Consider the following 25,000-nt stretch of genomic DNA (forward strand, 5'->3'; position numbering starts at 1 on the left):
TTCTTCAAATTTATTGATATTCACAACAGGAACGAAAAATATAAAGTATAAAACGTATAGTGGCATTCATTGCAAATAACATGTATTACGGTTTAAACATCAAGCCTAAACACACTTTTTTTAAAGTGAAACTGAACTACCAGCTTGTGGGGGAAAAAAAAAAAACCTCTTTCATTGGTCACAACTCCAAATGTGTGTGTTTTGAGTGCTTGACATTAATTGTGCTATATAAGTTGCTTGACTTGCATGCTGGCAAATATATAAATCACATAATAAAACTTGATATATTTTACTGTAGAAAATAGTCTTTAAAATGTCGTTATATTTCATATTCGCCATAATTTCATGTACTTTTGATCAAATAAATGCAGCCTTGGTACACACACACACACTTCAGTTAATATATTTATTAATCTCATTCCAAATAAGTTTTTGTTTACACGTGTGTGTGTGTGTGTGTGTGTGTGTGTGTGTGTGTGTGTGTGTGTGTGTGTACTGTGTGTATGTATTATGCATATATAAATACACACACATGCATGAATACATTTCAGGAAAATGTTGTTTATATTAAATGTATTTATGATATTGTATAAATATAATGGTAACACTTTAGAATAGGTTACACTTGTTAATTATTAATAGTTACTTTTCCCTCAATAAATTCTTAATTTGCTGCTTATTAATAGTTAGTAAGGTATTTAAGTTGGGTGTTTGGTAGGATTAGGGATGTAGAATAAGAATAAGGCATTAATATGTGCTTAATTACCACAAAAAATGGCTAATATTGTAGTAACTGTAAAGTGTTACCAATGTAATTATAGATATGTAATGTAAATATTTTCAAAATATATTGTATATGTGTGTGTGTTAGTAAATATAGACATTGCACAAATACTTTTAATTTTAATAAATCGTTTGAAGGCACTAATATTAATATATAACGGATTATGAATTTGAGGAATTAAATTTAAATGCAATACTTGGCAGAAAAATGCAATATAGAAAGCCCATTAGATCCAAAACGCATTCAGATCAATTGATTCTGGTGTCATCTTGTCATCTATTGTTCAACTTTCATTAATAGTTCATCTAGATATACACTGGGTTAAATGGCACAAATGTTTGAAGGGCACACTATCACCCCCCCCCTTAAGTACCAAGCTTGGCCACATTGATGCACAAACACACATCAAGTTCAACGAGGTTACGCACGCAAAGCGCCGGCTCTGCATTCACATGCCCGTGAAGGCCACGCTTCTGACCTTGACTCTGACTCCGAGACGTTCGTTGCTTGAGCGTAACTTGGGTTTATGCTAAATCCTAAATCTCTAAAGCCAGTCGTCGCAGCGCATACGCACATCGGCGATGGTCTCCAGGAAGGAACATCATTTCATCCTCCACAAATTTTCATCGCCGCCGCATTTAAGACTACACGCGACCTTGAGCTGTTAGATGGAGACGCAATAATCGAGACCCGGGAGCCGTACGATCCTATTGTGGGGGGACAAAAGAATATTTCAGTGCGGATGTTAGACGTTCCTTCCTCTTCTGCGCGTTATCCTCTGCTGTCCTCGCTCTAATGGAGAGCGAGAGGGAACGCACTGTGCCAGCGCGTGCAACCTGTTTTTCTCTGACATGCTGCTTTGTGGCAGCCAAGATCAGCAGCGATGAAAAGACCTCGGATGAACTTGGAGAGTTTCCTGAATTAATAAGGAAGAGGGGCTGAGGTGACGATGTCGACTAAAAATAAAAAAGCCCGAGGAATCCTTTCTGTGCCTCGACTGTCAGGGGCATGATGGGGAACGCGGGGACGGGCCGGGGCGGCTCTCTGAGGGTCTTCGGCGGGAAACGGCCTGATCTAACAGGGCTTGGCATGTTCCCTCCACCGCCGATACGGAGCAGTTCATTAAAGGAGCAGTTCAGCCCGCAACGAGTGTTCCACACGTCTGTGAAACTGTTGAGAAGTACTGAGATATTGTACTTAAGTAAAAAGTATTGCCGCTTATGGAAGAATATACTTCAGTAAAAGTACTGAAAAGTAATATGACTCGAGTACGAGTAAGAAAGTGGACTGCTGAAAAACTACTCAAGTTACTGCATTACAAAGTGCTTTAGCATTATTACAAAAAAAACTTTTAACCGAAATGAGACTACGTGAGCATTAATGGGGTTTACCTCAATCCTAGCACATATGCACTGGAAATCCCTTATATGGACAAATGCATGAAAATACATATAGTAGAACAATATGTAGATAGAGATGCTTCGACTCATAAAACATGGAAGATGATCAATATAAAATTGCAGTGCGACGCTTATTGACATAGCATGCACAGAAAATATATTATTTTATAAAATCTCACTGTGATTTGAAACAACGCGGAAGCTAACTCTTTCGAACGCGACTGGTGTTATGTAGCGATTTTCGGAGCAAAACATGATATTAGTCTCATAAATTGTCGTGTTTGACTGTTAAGCAAACATACTGCATATCCATGTTGCCAGTAGCATCTGCTTTTGAAAAGTACATTCGTGTATAAAATGATTGTGGGTGTTTTTAACAGGGACAAAGGCAAAAAAGGGTAAGTGAAGGATTAAAGAAAAGAAAGAGTCTGAAAGGGCGTTAACGGAAAGGTGCCAAAAAATATGTATGTGTATATATATACGAAAGTATTTGTAATTAGTTACTTTCCATCTCCACTGTTGGTTGGAAAATCAAGAACGACGCCTCACATTTTGATGCTTTCATTTAAAGCTTTTTTATGGCTAACATTTAGATTATAATGGGAATTTGGGATTTGTAAGGAAAAAGTTATGGTTGTGTAAATTGCACCATTTTTTGACCTCTATTTTATTTCGTATTTTGCCTAATGCATAATATCTATGACGCATATTATTTAGTTATTTATTCATTTGAATGTTCAATTCTTTGACCTTTATTTTATTTAGTATTTAGCTTAATTCACATTTTCTGTCCCCTACTTCTTTCTTTCTTTTTTCTTCACTTATTCACTTATCTTTGACTGGTTAATTTATTTATTAATTTATTTTTATTGTGGTCTGTTTCGATTTGTGATTTGAAACTACACTAGATTGAATAGTGTTAGAAATAGTGTTGAATTAATAATTTTTTAATTCTCTGTAATGTCTCACCTAAGGTCCTGATACGAATAAGCAAGTCAGACGAAAAAAAATGCAGCGTATGCAGCAAAACAATGTAGATCGTGGTTTGGCCGGACGGCAAGATGTTTAGGGTTAGACAGAGTGAGGGACGGCTCTAGCAGGGCTAAAAAGAAGTTTTAATTACAATACTGCGGTTGCAACAAAAAGCTGCGAATCTTTGATGCGTTGTTATGTCAGCGTTAGCATTTGTCCTTGTGGAAGTTCAATGACAAAGTCGATGCGGAGCGCGAGTGGTTGTTTTGTTTCGATACAAGTACGAACATGTCGGGTAAATCTGAACAGGAACGCTTCCAAAGCCGGTCGCTCTTTGTGACCAATCACTTTTAGCCTCGCTTTTCATTGCACTTCAGTTTGTCATATATTTCTTCATTTAATTTGACCGTATTTTGGAAAATGCAACCATTTTACAACCCGTAATTATTTCTTAAATGATTATTGTGTATTTTTTAACGGTTTCCTTTCGTTTTGAAATGCTGCGCAAACATTTACGAGTATCCGTTTAGTCATATTTTCCGCTTTTCCTGTGAATGTATACAAAACTCCATGTGTTGTTGACATGGAAAACTGCGCAGCTGGCTATTTCCACAACTGCAAATCAACTTTGTTGACCAGCATGGTAGGAGTCACTCCTGCTCGCTAAACATCCCTGCAGCTGGACGCAAAAAAAAAACAAAAAACTGCGAATCAACACATTGCCTCTCAGGTTCAGATTGAGCCAAGTATATCAAAACCACGCTGAAACTGCGTTTCATTTTTTTATTCAGAAGATTAATGTTTCTGTGGAATCTTGTGACAGTGTGTAATCATGTTTTGATTGGTGATATTTTAATGATTTTCTCTGAAATTTCATTTTTGTACCCAGTATTTCTTGTCTCTTAAATACATTTGTTCTCCGGCTATTAAATCGGGAGAGCTGCAGTATATACGCGCTTTTCTAGCTTGTTTCCTGAAGGTCCGGGTGCTCATATTGGATCAGTTGTTGTGTATGAGAGCAGACAGTAATCTGATATTTGATCAGCTCCCGGATGGAGAAAGAACATCCAAGATTTCCTTAGCCAGGTGTTCTTACTCATTCACCTGTAGTAAATGAGGGCTATGCAGAATCGACATGCTTCGATATTAAAATGGTTGCAAAAGAAGTGAAATGTAAAAAAAAATATATATATATATATATATATATATATATATATATATATATATATATATATATATATATATATATATATATATATATATATATATATATATATATATATATATATATATATATATATATATATATATATATATATATATATATATATATATATATATATTCAAAATAGCATATTTTATTTATTTATAGTATTACAAAAGAAAATAATACTTTTATTCAGCTTGAATGCATTAAATTGACAGTAAAGTATTTTTTCATATTACAAAATATTTCTGCTTTGAATAATTGCTCTTCTTTTGAACCTTATATTCATCAAAGAATCCTGAAATAAAAAATGTATTGTGCTTTTTCACAATTAAAATAGAAACCAGTCATTTTAAATTGTACAAATCACAATATTGCATTATTATTATTATTATTATTATTATTATTATTATTATTATTATACTATTATGTTCTTTTTTTGAGTGAATGCAGTCTTTGTAAACATAAGAAGCTTTTTTTAACATAAGTGAAAAGAAACATACACTCCCAAAACTTTTGAACATTAGTGTATTTTAAAAAAGGATGAACCCTTTTATATTCAGCATTAAAATAGGGATTAATGTCAATACAGGAAAAAAAACAGTCTGGTTTCGTGAAACCGTTTCACAAGCTCTTTATTTACAATAGCAGGGTGTGCTGGGATAGAACTAGGTTAGGGACTGAAAAGATCTAAGCTCAAGTATCAAAAAGATCCCCTCCATCACTTTGTGCCCTCAAGAAAACAACATGTGCTGTATAAAATAAAGTGTAAATGCTGTACATCGAAAAAAGTATCAGCCATCTTGTTTTAGTATTTCAGAGTGTAAACTTGTTGTTAAAGGACGGATGGTAGCGTCGTCTTCTCTAGGTTCCCTGACAAAGGCGCTCAGTCAAGGGTGTCTGCTGCTGGTTTGTTTTTTTCCGTGTTTAGACTAACTGAGATTCCAGCATGGTGGCCTTGTGAATACTCCACCGTAAGTGCCCTTAGCCGAAGATGGGAGATCTCAGTCAGCCAAAATTAGCTGGGTCCTCTTCATCATGACCTGATGAAAGCTAAAGCGGTTCATTGCAGTTAACTCGAAGCAAAGCGGATGGATTCGGGCCTCAGTTTTCTTCGATGCTTTAAAAGGATAGTTCACTCAGAAATGTCAATTCTGTAATCATTTACACACTCGAGAGTTGATGCCAGTAGTTTTTTTCTATACTATAGAATACTGACATTTAATTGCGATTAACTGCATGCAAAATAAGTTTTTGATTGCATAATATATGTGTGTACTGTGAAGACTTATAATGTACACGCGTATATATTATATATATATATATATTTTAAAAATATATTTGTATAATTTATATATAAATATATTTAATATACAAATACGTATTTTTATTTAAATATATGTACGTGTATGTATATATATTTATTCAGCTTTCAGATGGTACTGTGTGTGTGTGTGTGTGTGTGTGTGTGTGTGTGTGTGTGTGTGTGTGTAAATATATATATATATATATATATATATATATATATATATATATATATATATATATATATTTATATTTATATATTTATTTATATATATATATATATATATATATATATATATATATATATATATTTATATATATTTATTTATATATTTATTTGTATTTATATATATATATATATATATATATATTTATTTGTATATATATATATATATATATATATATATATATATATATATATTTGTATTTATTTGTATTTATATATATAAAAATACAAATAATATATATATATATATATATATATATAAATATATATATATATATATATATATATATATATATATATATATATTTATTTGTATTTATATATATTTTTTCTTCTTCTATATATATATATAGTTGGAAATTTTAAAAATATCTTAAATTATATAAATGACATATAAATATACCCCAGCTACTTAACACTGGTTTTGTGGGCTGTATTTTATGGTTACACCTATTAGTTGCTTATTAGTATGCATATTACTAGAATATTATCCATTTATTAGTGCTAATTAAGCACATACTAATGACCTTATTCTACATCACCAATCCTACCTAAACTTAACAACTACCTTACTATTAATAAGCGGCAAATTAAGAATTTATTAAGGGGAAAAGTAGTAGTTAATGTATTTAACAAGTGATACTTGAGCGTGATTATTTGTTTGACTTCACTACTAACGGCTAATGTTAACTATTTGGTGACCAGCATTCTTTAGAATATCGTCTTTTGTGTTCAATGAAAATAACCAAAACAGGTTTGAAACAACGTGAGGTGGAGAAAAATGAGATTTTTGGGTTACCGTCCCTTTAACTGTGAACGCATTATTTGAGGCCGACTCTCTTTTGCACATTAAACGCCGCTCGCGATCGAGAACAGCTCAGATACGCATTAAACCTCAGGCTCTGCAGAAGCGCTATCGTTTAACTCTCATCAGCTGGTTTTATTTACATGCCTCGACCGTTGCACGTACAGCGGGTTTTTTTTTTTTGCACCCAGCCTTTCTTCTCCCCTTGGCCTCGCTCGACCCCCGCTGTAAGGTTACACGAGTTCCTGCGTTCCCGGAGACCCTCCCTCAAACCCGTCAGACCTTTGGCGCTGCGGAAAGGCCGACGTTTTTAAAAAACGAAAATAAATAGTCTTTCGGCGGCTTCTCGGGGATATGCAAGCCGCTCGGAAAGCGAGTTTCGTGCCTTGCGGGCTGTAGTTTGAGCTCGTAAGGAGAGATCGGGCGGCTGAGTTTCTCTGTGCTAAATGTAGGCCATTCTTGTGCTAAAGCTGGTGTTTTCCTTGCTGGTGCTCTGACCTGAATCAGTTTTTCCTCTCCCTTGTTACAATGCGCTCTTATTTAGAATGATAGCAGAGGACTCTGGTCGAATTATATGTAGTCTCGGTCGGATGGAAAATGCGGAGTGGATTTGATTGTACGGCGGGGCTGGGTTTTACACTTAACACGTACAGTGTATATGTCATATGAGAAAGAGCTGACCGCAGGAAAACTCCATGTTTGTGTGTCTGCTAGCTGACAAATGCACTTTTTTCATTCAGTGCAATATTATTTTTTTTCCCCCCAGGTGCTTTTAACAAACAATATGTGGGATTTGGTTCACCCCAAATACTAATTCATTGTAAAAAAAAATAAATAAATAAATAAAAAAATTGCCACTATCCATTTTACCCATTTGTCAGTAAGAATTGTTTTTACTAAATAAAATTTGATATGCTTCATTATTCTTTTATATATTTATCATGTAAAAGTCCGAAAAAGAACGTTGTTTGATTTTGTTTTTTTTTTACATAAATATTGTTACACTGAATGACAATTTCACATTATTTTAACCAAATTTTGACATTATATTTTTCAAAAACTTATTTGAAACCTTCAAAGTAGACGCTTTACTTGCATTTAAAGGGCTTTCTATGGAAATTAAATCACTTTTGTGAATTTATTTTGATGTGTACATCTTATCGTCTTTGACCCGTGTATTAACTTTGTTGGATTATTTCATTTTAGAATTTTTGGAAGGGTTTTTTTTCTTTTTTTTATACATTACGTTTATTTCGGTCAAATGATTGCATAAATTTTACATATACGTGTGTTTATATATATATATATAAAAAACACGTATAATAATAAAAAAAAAAAAAATATATATATATATATATATATATATATATATATATATATATATATATAACACACAGAAAAAAAAATATATATATATATATGTGTGTGTGTGTATATATATATATATATATATATATATATATATATATATATATATAGTTTGACAGCACTAGTTTATTTGTAAGGTTAATATTTCCCTCATTATTTTTCACGGGCATTTGTTTGTATAAGGTTGCAATATGTGTTGGATTGTTTGATATCAATATGATTTTATTTGAAGCGATTCTTTATCGCTTCTATTACACTAATAACTCTCTGATTCTCTGCAGTAGCTCTTTTATCATCTGAGAACCGGTGACTGTTTGCATTGTCGTGGCATGCTTTTCCATGCGAAACGCTTCAATAGAATTATGCATATAGTTTTTAACGAGACTTTCTGCATTTCTGCAAAGTTGATTTTGACCAGCCCGGAGCGTTTAACGGTGGTGAGGTCATACGTTTTGATAGTTTAAGTAGCTTTTTGGCCGAAGGAAGTGTAAACGTAAAGGAATCCTGCGGTGATGTCTGTACTCGTTTGCGAACTGTACAGCATTGTATCCTTGGGGCTGTTTGCAGTAACCTTTATCAGTCAAGCTTGAAAGACACCACGGAGGTCGAGAGGAAATAGACAGTAACGGGGCGAGGACGCGTTATCACATGACCCTGCAAACCGCTTGGGCTTAAGCCAGGCTTTTAACCTCACAGCCGGGTCAGGAAATGAAGCAGCTTTATTTGAGCCTGCGTTTGACTTCCTGGTTGCTGTAGATCAGTTAAAAAATGCATTTTAAGTAAGAAAAGCAGAAACGTCTAATTTTACCCGTCACCTTCTTTTTATCATTCTTCTTCAGTTCTCTTTTTTTTTTTTTAAGTCTCAAAAAAGAATATAATGGCTCAGTTAACTATAACATTGTATAAAGTACAAATAAAAAACTACCATGACTCAATTAACTACAAAAATATATGATGTTTATTAGCAAAAGCTTTTTTAAAACCTAATCAAATAACTCAACTGCAGTTTGATTGCAATTTAAATGCAAGCCGAAAAAAACATGATTTACTGAAAAACGGTTATCTATTATAGTTTAAATATTATTCAAACCTGTTTGATGATTTTTTACATAGTGATATTATTACTTATACAGTATGAGTAATGCTACTCGGTTATCAGCAAAATTTGATCTTTGTGAAATATCTTTGTTATATTTTTCTATGTGTGATTTTTCACACGTGTATTAAATACTTTTTTATTACAATGATTTTTATTTTTTACTTTGATATAACATTTGTTTATACAGTGTTTAATTTTACATATAATAAAAAGAGAAATAAATAAAGTTGTTCAAATGATTAATTATGATTAATTGCATATATATATATATATATATATATATATATATATATATATATATATATATATATATATATATATAGACACACATACAGTATATATTTTGAAAATATTTACTTGTATATACATTTGTTATATTCTATATTGTGTATAAATATATTTAATATTAACAGCATAATTTCCTTAAATATCTACGCGCATGTTTATATGTACATATAAATATACACAGTACACAGTCATATATTTTCTAAGCAAAGACTTTATTTTGGATGCAATTAATCATCTTAAATCATATGACAGCACTAAAACAAATATTATTTAATTACTATTACTTTATTGTGGTTAACAGTAAGCTCACTAATAATCAGTAATACCTGTTAATTATAGACACCTTCCGATATTACGAAAGATGCGTTTAAGAGTTAAATCTCCGATGGTGTAAATAGTGTCGTTTTCTCGAAACAAACCCAGAAACGCTTTCCCTCCCTGTGTGTTCCCTCCAGTTTGTCCGAAGTGGTGCGGACAGCGGGCGTGCACGGATTCGGGCGAGTGCTGTCACCCACAGTGCCTGGGCAGCTGCTCCGTGGCCGACAACGACCGGGCCTGCGCCGCCTGCCAGAACTACTATCACGAGGGCCGCTGCGTGGAGGACTGTCCGCTCGGCACCTACAAGTTCGAGGGCTGGCGCTGCATCACCAAGGACTTCTGCTCCAGGGTCCACCTGCCCGACTACGACCGCTTCGTCATCCACGGAGGAGAGTGCATGTCCGACTGCCCGCCCGGCTTCACGCGCGATGAGACCCGCAGGTATCGACCTTTGAACTTTTAACGGTGGTAATTTTAGCCATAGCAATAGGGCTGCGTGATATATATATTTCATGTTTCATGTTAAATATAGCATAAATATACAAAGCAACCCGACCGGTCAAAGTAAGTTGCGTAGTTAAACTCAAACATCACACTTCTGATTAGTTCAGAACAAAGCGATCAAGCGCGCCCAGACTCTGGCTTTCACCGAGCTGAAGGTCGCATGATCAGGTGAAAGTGAGATATTTAGTTAGTCCGTGTGGGTTTTGTGCTGATCTTTCTTTGTGCGTCTTGCAGCATGTTCTGCACGGCCTGTGACGGCCTGTGTGACAAGATCTGTGATGAAAAGGTCATTGACTCGGTGGACGCTGCTCAGTCCCTCAAGGGCTGCACCGTTATCAAAGGGAACCTGCATATCAACATCCGCGGGGGCAGTGAGTATCTGAAGCTCTTCAATTAACACCAGAGTGACTGCTGTGTACCTGACACTCTCTCTCTCCCTCTCTCTCTCTCTCTCTCTCTCTCTCTCTCTCTCTCTCTCTCTCTCTCTCTCTCTCTCTCTCTCTCTCTCTCTCTCTCTCTCTCTCTCTCTCTCTCTCTCTCTCTCTCTCTCTCTCTCTCTCTCTCTCTCTCTCTCTCTCTCTCTCTCTCTCCTCTCCCTCCCTCTCCCTCTCTCTCTCTCTCTCTCTCTCTCTCTCTCTCTCTCTCTCTCTCTCTCTCTAGCTAATATAGCCTCGGAGCTGGAGAACTTCCTGGGACTCATCAAGACAGTGACGGGATACATTAAGATACGTTCGTCTCACGCCCTGAGCTCTCTCTCCTTCCTCAAGAGCCTCACACACATCCATGGAGAGGAACTATGGGATGAGTAAGATTTGACGCTCTCCAGCAGTTTAACACAAAACTCCTCAAAATGACTCAAATCTCAAGCCATTAGATGATGATCACTTTAAAACAAGAATTGGTTTTCAGCAATATATTTAACTCTTTATGTTATTATATATATATATATCACATTTAGCAATGAAAGTATGTGTTCAATAATTTATAACCAGAGAAGTGTGACTCATGTAAATTGGGTATATCTGACAAAAGTTAGCACTGTGAATTAACTTTAATGCGCAATTTTAGAGATTATTAAATAGTGTAGTAAATGTTTTATTCATGTTAGTACATACAAATGACACCTTATATATAAAGTGTTACCAACATTTAATTTAATTAAATAACATAGTTCTTCAATACACTTCATTTATAACTAAATTGTTTGTTATTATTATTATTATTATTATATTTACTGAATAGGGGGAAAACATGCCTGTTGTTGGTTATAATAGTGTGTGAATCAGTGAAATTACGTCCAGAATTAACGTCAAACCTTTCCTTGAACAGAAAGGGTCCTGTGCGTCATAGAAGAAACGTGTCATTTAATTCAATCCCTGTTTGTTTACTGTTATCCCATTTTCAAGACGGATCAAAACAGCCCTCTCTGTGCCATGTTGTTACGAAAGACTAAATTGAGCTCTTGGAATGCTTTTGGTGACAAATATAAACAAACAAGTCCTCCATCCACGTATTCAACATTTATAAACCCGTTCCGTTAGCATTCCCTTAAACGTGCAACAAACATCAGGGCTGTAATGTAAGTGTGCGTGCGTGCATGTGTGTGTGCGTGTGTGTGCGTGTGTGTGCATGTGTGTGCGTGTGTGTGTGTGTGTGTGTGTGTGTGTGTGTGTGTGTGTGTGTGTGTGTGTGTGTGTGTGTGTGTGTGTGTGTGTGTGTGTGTGTGTGTGTGTGTGTGCGCGTGTGTGTGTGTGTGTGTGCGCGTGTGTATGAGTGTGTGCGTGCGTGTGTGTGCGTGTGTGTTCGTGCGTGTGTGTGTGTGTGTGTGCGTGCACGTGTGTGTGCGTGCGCGTGTGCTTGCATGTGTGTGCATGTGTGTCCGTGTGTGTGTCCGTGTGTGTGTCTGTGTGTGCGTATGTGTCCGTGTGTGTGTCTGTGTGTGTGTGTGTGTGCGTGTGTGTGTGTGTGTGTGCGTGCGTGTGTGTGTGTGTGTGTGCGTGCGTGTGTGTGTGTGTGCGTGCGTGCATGTGTGTGTGCGTGCGTGCGTGTGTATGTGCGTGTGTATGTGCGTGTGTATGCGTGCGTGTGTGCGTGTGTGTCAGACTAAAGCTTTCAGGTGTGCTGTAGGGTTAAGAGAAACACTTGCTCTTAATGCATGTGAAGTGCTTACATTCCGAACGCAGCTTTTACCGAAGCGGTTTATCTTTTATGATCGTTTACGTCAAAGCTTGTGAATCATCAGCACATATGTCAGGTAACGGCCTCAAACACACTGCAGCTTCATATACACAGAGTTGAGGTATTTGTGAGATCCACAGTTCCACTGTACGTTTCTTCTGTGTGTACAAAACCACAGCAGTGGTTAGTGTGAAGAGGAAGGTGTGTGTGCTGATTAAAGATTCACAGTTTGTGTCTCTGTTTTTTCGACTCTCACCAAAGTATTTGCTTGTAATAGGTAAACTATATGTTACGGTCCAGAGAACGCATACCAGTTAAAAAAAAAAAAAACGATTGTGGAAAAAGGGAATCAGGGAATTTAAAATAGTTGTGAAAAATACATTGAATTTAATCCTTAAAAAATACAGAGAGAATGATATAGTAAAAGTATTTTTTTTTTCAGCTTTTATAAATAATAATATTTCATTGTTGTTATTTACAGAATTTTATTTGTCAAAATAATATATTTTTTAATATATTTGATCTGAAATCTAGACTTCTCTTTACGCTAGTTTAATATATAATATTTAATTTATTTAGTCTTTTATTAATATTTATGTATATCTTTTTTATGCAAATTTTAATAGTTTTCTCATTGTTACGTGTAGTTTTTATTAATTTATTATGATGTTTTAGTTATTTTAGTACTTCAAATTAAACAACAGAAGCGGTTTAATAATTTTTTTCATACTAGAATAACCCTACTTGCAGTTGCACCTCTATCAGATGCTAAAATGCCTCGAGTTGCTGATGTTTTCTGAATAAGTATTATATCAATCATTAGTTTAGTTGATTCTGTCACGCATTTAAATGCCTTTTATTTCATTTGTTGTTATGTTTTCAGCATGTACGCCTTCGCTGCCTTGGATAACCTGTATCTCCAGATTTTGTGGGACTGGTCCCAGCACAATCTCACCATTAGTAATGGAAAACTTTATTTCCGCCTCAACCCCAAACTCTGCATGTCCGAGATCCACAAAATGTGGGAGAAAACGGGAATAAAGGAGAACTTTTTGGAAGGGGATTTCCGCAACAATGGAGACCGTGCAAGCTGTAAATATTTGTTCTCATGCGTAATCATAAATGAGCATACACCGTACGTCCGTATTAATTTTTTTTTTCCTAGGTGGGAGTAAAATACTGAAGTTCATATCGAATACCACAAGTAGTAACACGATCAAACTGACGTGGGATCATTTTCGATCGCCCAACTCCAAAGATCTTGTCAGTTTCATTGTATACTACAAAGAAGCGTAAGTGATGCTTTTTCTTCGTTTATTCAGATCAGCGCCTTTTCTCAATGCCTTTAAAACATTCGAGTAGCTTTGTAAGTATTTTTTCCTCTCGTAGACCTTTCCAGAACCTCACGGAGTTCGACGGCCAGGACGGTTGTGGATCTGACAGCTGGAACATGGTCGACGTGGATTTAAAGGAAGCCCAAAACCCGGAAGTCAAGCTGTCCGTGCTGAAGCCCTGGACTCAGTACGCTATCTTTGTTAAAGCCGTTACGTTAGTCGTGGAGGACAAGGACAGGGACAGACAGCGTATCGGGGCGAAGAGTGAAGTGGTATACATCCGGACTAAACCGTCAGGTAAGGCAGTGGATTCGGGTCGGTCATGAATTTAACGTGTTTGCTGCTCAATACGCTCATTCTGTGTTTCTTTAAAATAGCAAAACATCCCTAATATCAAAACTGAAAAGGAATATTGCATAAGATATTAAAGAATCCAATCCAAGACACAAATTCCCTTAAAAAAAAAAAAAAAAAAACATTTAATTTTAAATGACATGTTTGGCATCATTTGACATTTTGTTATGATTTAATTTTGATATTTAGATACATTTAGACAGTTTATATATTATTTATTTATATGTATATAATATGTGTATATTTTAAAGAAATGCTGTTCTTTCTATTCACCAGTGAGTCCTGAAAAATGTATATCACATATATAAATAAAAATATATAATTCTAAACAATATTTCTTTAGCATCGAATCAGCATAATAGAATCATTTCTTAAGGATCATGTGACGCTGAAGATTGAAGATTGGAATTCGCATCAAGGAATGAATAAATAAAAATTATTTAAATATTATTTTTAATGCTGTCAAACGATCGTATCCAAAATAAAAGCGTAAAATATGTGTGTGTGTTATGTATATTTATTATATACACACATTTCAGAAAAAAGTTGTTAGTATATTAAATACGTCTTTATAATATAAATTATATGAAAAGAAGTATTTACACATAAATGCATGTATATATTTTCAAAATATGTACTGTATGCATTTGTATTTATAAATGTGCACAGAACACACACATTATGCAACTTTTATTTTGGAATGCGATTAATTGTTTGACAGCGCTATTATTTCAATATTTCACAATATTACTGTTCTTGCTATAGTTACGGTCATCTAACATGAGTAATAATATTATAATAGTCGCTATTATTTTGAATGCTGGAGTACACACTCTATACAGTTTTGCTTTTAATATTTTTAGTTGATTGCAAATAGGATTTTTAGCAGCGTGGGTTGGATTGAAATCTAGACGAGTAACTCGGTGGTTGTAGGCTCAATCCCCAGAAGGGATGATTCATGACTTTCCATAGGTTCCTCCAAGGGGATTTGCTCCGAAGTAAACATTTGCGTTGCTAAATAAAGAGCTTTTTTTTTTTCCCCTTTCCAGCACCTTCGATGCCGGTAGACATCCGCTCGTACTCTAACTCTTCATCAAAGCTGGTGGTGCGGTGGTCTCCGCCCGTGTCCCCGAACGGAAACAACACCTACTACCTGCTCCGCTGGAAGCAGCAGGGCGAGGACCGCGAGCTCTACCAGCACAACTACTGCTCCAAAGGTCTGCTCGAAATTACACACGGCATCAAACATCTGAGCATCCGGTGAAACTAGAGCAAATTCTCTTCGTTTTTTTAACTTCAAAATGCATAAAGCTTTGCCGTAATAACATAACGTGGAGCATATTCAAGCCCATTCAGCTCTGTCTGTGTATTATTAGCGCTGCTCTGAAAGCCTCCTATTACTCATACTATTTGCTTGCTTTCTTCATTTTCTGTGGCGCTCTCTGAATTTACATTTTGAGCACGTTGAAATAATAGCAGATCGTGTTGCTGAAGGTCACTGCTGGAAAAGTGTAACCATGTTTGTGTCGTTTCTTTGTAGAACTGAAGATCCCAATCAGGATTTCAGCCACGGGTTTGACGGAAACTGAGGATAGCAAACCCACCAATCCTGAAACTGGGGGGCGGGACAAAGTCCCCTGCTGCCCGTGTCCTAAAACAGAGGAGGATCTGAAGCGAATCGAGGAGGACATCTACTACCGCAAAGCCTTTGAGAATTTCCTGCACAATGCTATATTCACCCCCAGGTAAGCTTTAAGAGTTTGACCAAGAGTATGATTACTACTCTCTCCAGTTCAAAAATAAGAAAACACATTCATTCAAAGAACATTTATTTATTTATTTTAAAGAAGTCTGCATTTATGGAAGTCTGTTTCCGCCACTTAATAAAAAAAGGTAACTCCTTGAGCTTTTTTTTTTTTTTTTTTGAAATTCAGATTTTTTTTCTTGCAATTTTTTCTCTGAATTGTTAGATATAAACGTGTAATTGTGAGTTTATGTCTCATAATTCTGAGAAAAAGTCTGAATGGCGGGATAAAAAGTTTCAGTTGCCTTTTACATTTTTATTTACTTGTGGAAAAGGCTTTCATATTTATTTGATTTAAAAAAAAAAATACAATCAAAACGGTAATGTTGTGAAATATAACAAAAATAATTATTTTATAATATTTATATTTTATCTGCATAAAAAGTCTATTGGTGCTATTTTATCATTTAATTATTTTATTTTATTATTTTATTTCCTATAATTTTTTTATTTATTTGTAAAAGGTATAACCCATTATTGCTAATTTTGTAATAAGTTTCAACACACTATTAAGTTTTTGTTCTTATCATTGATTTTAAAACAAAGTACCAACCAATTAGTTATCTGCCAGATTTTCCCATTTTATTTGCAATATCCAATATCGATATAATAATAATAATAATATATTTATATTTGCATTTGTTACTATAAATTGTACAGAAAAGGGCTCAGTAAAGAGCCTCCTTTTGTATTTCACAGAAGACTCACAGCTTGCAGGTTTGGAATGACATAAGCATTACCTTTTAGTTAGTTAGAGCCTCGTAGAACATGAGACCTCATTCCCATCCAAGCTTTGATGCATCAGCCAATACAAAACATCCATTAAAATCCAAATTAAAACCTTTAATAGTCAATAAATCCACGTTAACCTTTCATGATCTCAAAGATGAAGATTGAAAGGGACTCTTGATGTCTCTGGATGTTAGCATTTGTAATGGCTCTTTTGTTTCTTGTCTGAGAGGTTGTTTTGGAACATTTTCAGCGTTCCCTCGGTAATTGTTTCCCTCTGCCCGTGGTGCTGCTAATCGTGTGGTTTGAGTTCTTGGGTCTGGATCTAAATAGCGCAGGAGACCAAATGTGAACGGCTACGTAAGCCACGTTTTCTCTCTGATCTCAAAGGTGTAACGCATTAAGTGTTCTGTGCTAAAATGAGGAGTGACATCTGTATCCTATTATCAACATGCGTCCCCAGCGAGAGCGCCAAAAATGCTCTGTTATACCTGAGCGGGCTTGTAGTGAAATCAATGCATCTGTGAATCCAAGTTTCAGGACAGCAGAATGGCATTGATTCTCCACCCTGGCCTGCTTTATTCGGGACTAGATTATCCTGCTCTGTCTGGTTCGTTTTTGTTTTTTTTTTCCCTCCTTCCTCTGCGTGTTTGTCATTGCTTGGCTGACGACGAAAGCAGCGGTGCCAGAGCTATGTCAGGCAGCTGAGAAGTATGTCTGTACCCGGGCCAGCGCAACCTGTTTTTATTGAAAACCGAGAGATTGAGGGAAGTGCCTCGAGTTCCCTCGAAGTTCAGGATTTGGAGAGAGCGGGAGGAAGGGGGAACGAGGAGGAGAGGAAATCATATCCGTTCGCTTGCCGTTCCCCCCTCGAATCGCTCGGCTGCCAGGAAATGCACAGTAATGCCATCTGGAATACCAATGAAATAAAGGGAAGTTCCCCTCCAGCCGGAGAGCGCACAGATCAATGAGTGCCGCTCTGCGCGGAGGGAGACGCAGAAAGAGAATGAGAAAGCGGTTTCACAGGGATGCGGGAACAGAAGGGACAGAGAATAAGAGGGAAAGTCGCTGGTTTAGAAAGTGGGAATGTCCAGAATGACCTGCTAACAAGCAACTTGCGCTATAGCGGTGCTTGCGGAAAAAGATATTTGGTCTTAAAGGAACATTTCACTTTTTTTTTTGGAAATAGGCTCATTCTGCAGCTCCCCCAGAGTTGATAAGTTTTTACAGTTTTGCAGTCCGTTCAGTCGATTCTCCGGGTCTGTCGATAGCACTTTTAGCATAGCTTAGCATAGATCATTGAATCCAATTAGACCAGTAGCATCGCTTTCAAAAATCACCAATCAGTTTTAATATTCTTCCTATTTAACCTCAACTCTTCTGTAGTTATATTGTGTACTAAGACCGGCGGGAAATGAAAAGTTACAATTTTCCAGGCTGATATGACTAGGAACTATATGTTCATTCCGGCATAATAATCAAGGAATTGCCGTTGCAGTTGTAATCAATTGCTCAATATTGGCAGTTACAAAAAAAAGTGTATGTGTGTATATATATATATATATATATATATATATATATATATATATATATATATATATATATATATATGTGTGTGTGTGTGTGTGTGTGTGTGTATATATATATATATATATATATATATATATATATATATATATATATATATATATATTTTTTATATATATATTTATATATATATATATATATATATATATATTTTATATATATATATATATATATATATATATATATATATATATATATATATATATATATATATATATTTTTTATATATATATATTTTATATATATATATATATTTTATATATGTGTATTTATTTTAAATGACTTTTTTTGTAACACAAAAATCGTTAATGTTGCTTTATCTAATATATCCCTTCTGAATGAAAAATATCGTAAGCAAAAAATTGGTTCTGTAAAAAAAAAAAAAAAAAAAAAAAAAATCATACTGACCGCAAATGTTACAGTATGAGATAGGTTTGTATTCCATTCTAATCTAACTGAGCGATTAGACAAGACCAGGGCCAGGCCATCCAGTCATATACAGAGGGACGTGTAGCTTCATATCGCGTCTCTCTGGCCACATGCTCTCAGGCAAACTCAACCCATCTGTGGTGGTAGGATGTGTGTTTCCAGCAGGCAGAGGAAGGACTTGCAGCTTGTAGGGAGTTGAGTGACAAACCGCTCCAGTGTGTGAGTGATAGCAGGACGAGGAATGGAGACCAGCTGTGGTGTGTGTGTGTGTGGAAGGATTCAGGGGGATGGAGCTGTTGCCAGATCATCTGAGGACAGGATCCGTGATTGCTTTGGCATGGACGAGAGTAACTTGCTCTCATGGGAGCACAGCCATGTGGTTGTTACCCCACACATTCACAAATGGGGTTAAAAATGTCTCCCCAATAATGAGGAAAAAAAAGCTTTTTTTGTATATTTGCTGTCAATTAGTACAGAAAATAAGCCTTTAAAATTGAAGTTATAATATAGTTGACCAAAAAAAGAGATGTATAATATAAGAAGAGGTCCTGAAAAATAATGCAGAGCAATAATAATTAATAATAAATAATCACATAAGTGATTATGTATAAATGAACATAAATTTTATACCATGCACATTTTACTGAATGTAAGTCATCTTTGCTCTGTCTTCGTTTTATCTGCTCCATATAAGGTATCTGTTTTAGAAAAGACGGTTTTCGTTTTATGCAATATTTTTAATAATAAAAATATGTATTTTTCCAGTTTACAAAACTGCACATTCATATTAATGCATTTACAATGTAAGGCTACGATGAAAGGAATTGCGCTGGGATAAATGTTATAACAGACTAAATTATATCTACACAACTTAATAATAAAAAGTATATTACAATTATTAATACTAAAGTGCTTTAGGTAAAAACTAGTGCTGTCAAACGATTAATTGCAGCCAAAAGTTTTTATGTAACTTAAGTGTGTGTGCCGCGTATATCCGTTACGTATATGTATATCTTATAGTAAAGTATATTGTATATCTTTTGATAATATTTACATGTATTCACGTGTATATCTTCATATCATTTTACTTTAACTAGAGCATGTCAAAATTATAATTTGTGTGAGGTTAGTAGTACCAATACTGAAAATTCCTCTATTAATATATCTTTTTTTAATTACATTTACATTTCGTCTCATCTCTTTGGTTCCAGACCTTATGACAGGCGACGGCGGGATCTGTTCGGTTTGGCCAATGCTACTTCCATCCACACACTATTGGCGGGACACTGGAACATGACGGAGGGAAACTTCTCAGATGATGAGCCGCCTAGACAGGAGTTTTCCTTTATAGAGAAGAAGGTGAAGGAGCGCAGCGTTGACATCGGCGGCCTGCAGCCCTTCACCGTTTACCGCATCGATGTGCACGCCTGCAACAAAGAGGTCCGGCACTGCAGCGCAGCAGCTTTTATCTTTTCCCGCACCAAAGCGGCAGGTAAGAGCAGGACATTGGACGTGGAATCAAAGGTGAAACTCCGCATTCAAACACATCAAAGACAAATCCTCCGGGTTCTCCATTTTCTTGTAGAAAGAGCCGATGACATTCCTGGCTCTGTGACCTGGGAACATCTGGAGGGTTCTGTGTTCCTGAAGTGGCCTGAACCACAGAAACCCAACGGCCTCATACTGCTCTATGAGATTCAGTATCGTCTCGGAACAGAGGTGACTTTTTTTTATTTCGTTTAGGGTCATCTTGGTTTTAGGGAATATCCAACAAAATGTATTGTTCAAAACATTTTTAGATGTGTAATGTATTGAAGTCTTTCAAAAAAGCCTTTATGATAATAATAATAATATGTGTGCGTGAAAGATATCTTGTGGCTGAAAATACTTCTCAGCCAATCAGATCATTGAGGATCAGAAAGAATGGTTTTATTTAGTTTTTACTGTTAATATTTATTATATTTATGTTTTTATTCAAATCTGGCGTATTTGGTATTTATAATGTCATATTTTCATCATATAGTTAAATTCAGTATTTTTTAAATTCAAAATATATATTAAAAAAAAAACTGCATTGCTCGTTAACTATTTTGTCAACTGATAATGTACGGTTTGTTTGTTTTTTGCATGCAGCCCGAGAAGCACGAGTGCGTATCCCGTCAACATTACAGGGAGCACAAAGGGGTGAAACTCTCCAACTTGGGAGCTGGGAACTATTCTGCCCGTGTGCGGGCTACGTCCCTCGCTGGAAACGGGTCGTGGACAGAACCGATAGCTTTCTATGTGAATCAGATTGAACGTAAGTTTGCTTTTCATTCCTTTCAACATCCAAAATACGAGCATTCGAGAATTTGCTGAATTGTTGTTTTTTTTTTTAAATGTTCTCTTCTTGCACCCTCAAGAATCAAATTATGAGCACTACCTGTACTACATTATCATCCCGATTTTCCTGATTTGTTTCCTCTTCGCTGGAATGGCTTTCTTCTGTTTTAACAAGAGACGGTACCAATTTCAACACAGTTACACACCATATTCTCGCATTTAAACAGCATAGGCCCCTGTAGACAAAACACACTAGACAGGAAAATAAAAAACAGGAAAATATCTTGAAATGTTTTCTTGCTCTCCGTATAATAAGTGCTATCCGTAACCCACAGGAACAATGACAGGCTTGGAAACGGAGTCCTTTACGCGTCTGTTAACCCAGAGTACTTCAGCGCGGCAGAAAGTGGGTATTCAGTCAAGGGCAAAATCGACTCTACGTATCGTTTTCGTAAATACGCAGTTGGTTTGCAACTCTTGTGCTTTATTCATAGTGTATGTGCCAGATGAGTGGGAAGTGGAGCGAGAGAAAATCACCATGTGCCGAGAGCTTGGACAAGGATCCTTTGGTATGGTGTATGAGGGCATCGCCAAAGGTGTCGTCAAAGACGAGCCGGAAACCCGGGTGGCCATTAAAACGGTCAACGAATCGGCTAGCTTACACGAGCGCATCGAGTTCCTCAACGAAGCCTCTGTCATGAAAGAGTTCAACTGTCACCATGTGGTTAGTCCCTCATCTGATGCTTTAAGTTTTGTCAGTCCGGGTGTAAACATGCAAAGATGTTGACCTAACCAGTGCCTCTCTGTGATGATTTGTTCAGGTGCGTCTGCTGGGTGTAGTTTCGCAGGGTCAGCCCACCTTGGTGATCATGGAGCTGATGACACGAGGAGATCTGAAGAGTTACTTGCGCTCGCTTCGATCTGCTGAGGTGAATACAGGCATGCGTGTGACGCCTTCAATATTTGGATAATTTTGACCGCTGTTCTGAATTCCAGCAAGTTAATTGCCACCCGTGTTGTGGTTTGGTAGAATTTTGATGCATAATTGAGCAATTTCCATTGATCAGAATTCATCATTTGCGCTTGCTTTCACTGCTATTTTCTGTGACTAAATGGGCCACTCCTTAAAAGCTCTTCCAAAACCTAGCGTTGATCTCTTAATGTGTACAGCATAGTCTAGTAGGACACCTTTCCTTTAAATCCTATCTTTCCAATTTGTCCGTTTACCCAGAGAGCCATCTATTACTAAATATAATGTAGAATCTTTCATTTTCTGTAAAGCTGCTTCGCAACGATTTGCCTCGTGAAAAGCGTTATACAAACAAGCTTGAACTGAATGTCCTTTAATGAAAAATACAACCTTGTAAATGACCGATTTTAAATGTTCTTCCCATGCACGCCAGTCAGCTCCAGATTGATTTCCGTTTGCATGATGCAGAGCTTCAGCACGAAATGCTCAAGGCCCACTGGGTTTTGTAATAAAGCTACAGCGGTATTATTCTCCCCTTTCCTCTTCTGTCCTCAGAACACCTCCAGCTTGCCTTTGCCGCCGCTGAAGAAGATGATTCAGATGGCGGGAGAGATCGCGGATGGCATGGCTTACCTCAACGCCAACAAATTTGTTCACAGAGACTTGGCAGCAAGGAATTGCATGGTGGCAGAGGATTTTACTGTCAAAATTGGTGGTATGTGTTAAAAAAAAAGGGGGCACTTTTGCTCATTGTTTTATAAGAAAATTAAATACTAAAATGTACTTCATCAATGCTGCATTAGTTATTGTCCATTTTGTACAATAATAACAATATTTATTATTATTATATTAATGTTATATTTAATATTTAATAGTTTCAGAATGTTACATTTAGAACATTTAGTTACATTTAGCATGTTATTGATCTGTGAACAATTTATACATGCATGCGTTTCATGTTTTTTTATTTTTCACTTGAAAATATTTTTATTTGAAATGTCATAACTGGATCTTCCTGCGAAACAATGCATTGTCTCTGGTGATGTATATCAGACTCGTTTTTCTTCTTAAACCCACTTCTTTATTACAATTAAACGCAAGCTCCTGGATCACAATAGGGAACAAAAAAGCTGTCGCAACAATGCAACTTTGATATTTGTGTTGCTTTAACCATTGAGTACTGTAGCAATGAATTAAAGGTTTTGCAGTAAATTATGGCAAATTTCAAAACAATTATGCATCTGCACATCCCAAATGTTTATTTTACTTCGTAAAGATGAAGTACAGTATGAAGCTGCAGTATATTGTCTTCATTTTCTTTGGCTAAATCTCAAGTAAAACTATAGAGCTTCAGTCATTTCACCTCGTTTATCCTCAATCCTGTAGATTTTGGCATGACACGGGACATTTATGAGACCGATTACTACAGAAAAGGAGGCAAGGGACTACTGCCTGTGCGCTGGATGTCTCCAGAGTCCCTCAAAGATGGAGTCTTTACCACCATGTCTGACGTCTGGTAAGCTTTCATGTGTTCTGTAGAGAACCAGCGTGTGCGAGATGTTCAAAACACACCGATATATTAACTGAGACGCACAGTGCGCAGTATATCAGGGTCCACCAGTCTAGTCTTTGCAGCTGCGGAGCGACATCTGTATTTGAGCAAAGACCGCCCCGGTGACCACTTCGGTTCCCGCGCTAGCTGAACGAGAAATGAAAACCACTCTGGCACGGCTCAACACGCTTTTTCCATTACATGGTGCGTACGTTAATGCGGTAAGCAATGAGGAGAAACATCTTTCCATATATCCCAAACGAAGCTGGCAATCAAGCCTCATCGGCCCTCATATGAGCTAGAAAGATTTCCCTCGTACGCTAGTCTCATTTGACAAGCTTTCAAAGAAAACCTTGGGGAGTCTAGACCGCGCTTTTCCGGAAACGGCAACAGCTGCGGCTGATATGAGCGCCATTCCAGAGCCTCAAGGAATCTTTAGTCGATTCGTCCTCCCGTATCGTGATAAGTAGCTGTTTGGACTCGCTGGGAGGTTCGGGCTTAAATCTTTTGTTAAGGATCAGAATCAAGCGCTCCCTGTTCAGGAAGAGGATTGAACTTAATTACAATGCGCTCAAGTTTCCTTCCAGGTGTCTGGAGAGTCTGCCCCAACAGTTCACCTTTCATGTCTGTCCAGGGTCACCGTCAGGCCTTGATAAAGAGGAATGTCTGGTGAACTTTACACGAGGAGCAGACGTAGGTGTAGCGTTTCATCAGTAATTACAAATGTATCATCGCGCAACCGAATCGGACCGTCTCTTAAAGGCTGAGTTGCATTTAGTTTTTTTGTGCCTCCAAACAGAAGTGCGTAATAATGAATAAATTCAGACATATTTCCTGAGCGCTCTTTTATTTGACGGACGGACAGACAGTCATGCCTCACGTTCGTGTCACTGGTTAAAGTGGGGAGGTCAAAACAGTTGCACGTTAGGTTAAAATCAAGAAGCACACGGTATAACAGAACAGGTACATTCCATCTGTTCTAAATTCTATACCTTTTTATTCGTTTTTTTTTAATATATATCATTATGCACCTTTTTTTATCGTCGTGACGCAGCTTCATAAGCACAGTGAAATCAAATGTATTATAGTTTATGCATTATATAGTTTTTTTTATATTTTTTTGCTTTGCTTTTTGTTTAGTGTTCTGTTTCAGTTTTATTTTATTTTTTATTTTATTGATTCCTTCCATTTTATTTTATTGTTTTGTTTTGTGATTTGTGTTCTGCTCTATACTAGTTGTTTCATTTTATTTTTTTTTTGTTTTTTGTTCCATTTTGTCATTTGTATTTTATTCTGTTTTAATTTAGTGATTTGTTTCGTGATATTTGTGTTTTGCTCTATTTCAGCTGTTTAATTTTATGTAGAGACGTTTGTGCTTTGTTCTGTTTTAGTGCTTTCTTTGTGGCTTTTGTTGTTTTTGTTTAGTTTTTAGTTTTCTGTGTTTGCCTGACTCCAGCGTTCCCTC

General features: G+C 36.3%; 1 protein-coding gene across 2 annotated transcripts in view; it reads left to right on the forward strand.

Annotated features, from left to right (window-relative positions):
• Positions 1-25,000, forward strand: part of igf1rb (insulin-like growth factor 1b receptor) — a 74,793-nt gene that overhangs the window by 43,198 nt on the left and 6,595 nt on the right. The window contains exons 3-19 of one of the 2 annotated variants that reach the window (XM_043245302.1): positions 9,910-10,213; positions 10,511-10,647; positions 10,937-11,081; positions 13,338-13,546; positions 13,620-13,746; positions 13,844-14,085; positions 15,192-15,359; positions 15,683-15,887; positions 19,903-20,183; positions 20,277-20,410; positions 20,825-20,990; positions 21,094-21,193; positions 21,349-21,419; positions 21,508-21,737; positions 21,835-21,942; positions 22,539-22,698; positions 23,370-23,499. In XM_043245302.1, the coding sequence (XP_043101237.1) occupies positions 9,910-10,213; positions 10,511-10,647; positions 10,937-11,081; positions 13,338-13,546; positions 13,620-13,746; positions 13,844-14,085; positions 15,192-15,359; positions 15,683-15,887; positions 19,903-20,183; positions 20,277-20,410; positions 20,825-20,990; positions 21,094-21,193; positions 21,349-21,419; positions 21,508-21,737; positions 21,835-21,942; positions 22,539-22,698; positions 23,370-23,499 (2,917 nt within the window). Of the gene's footprint in view, positions 1-9,909; positions 10,214-10,510; positions 10,648-10,936; positions 11,082-13,337; positions 13,547-13,619; positions 13,747-13,843; positions 14,086-15,191; positions 15,360-15,682; positions 15,888-19,902; positions 20,411-20,824; positions 20,991-21,093; positions 21,194-21,348; positions 21,420-21,507; positions 21,738-21,834; positions 21,943-22,538; positions 22,699-23,369; positions 23,500-25,000 lie in introns of both variants that reach the window. The other variant, XM_043245301.1, reaches the window with a different exon arrangement.

Source organism: Puntigrus tetrazona, chromosome 7, assembly GCF_018831695.1.
Source record: "Puntigrus tetrazona isolate hp1 chromosome 7, ASM1883169v1, whole genome shotgun sequence".
NCBI lineage: Eukaryota > Metazoa > Chordata > Actinopteri > Cypriniformes > Cyprinidae > Puntigrus > Puntigrus tetrazona.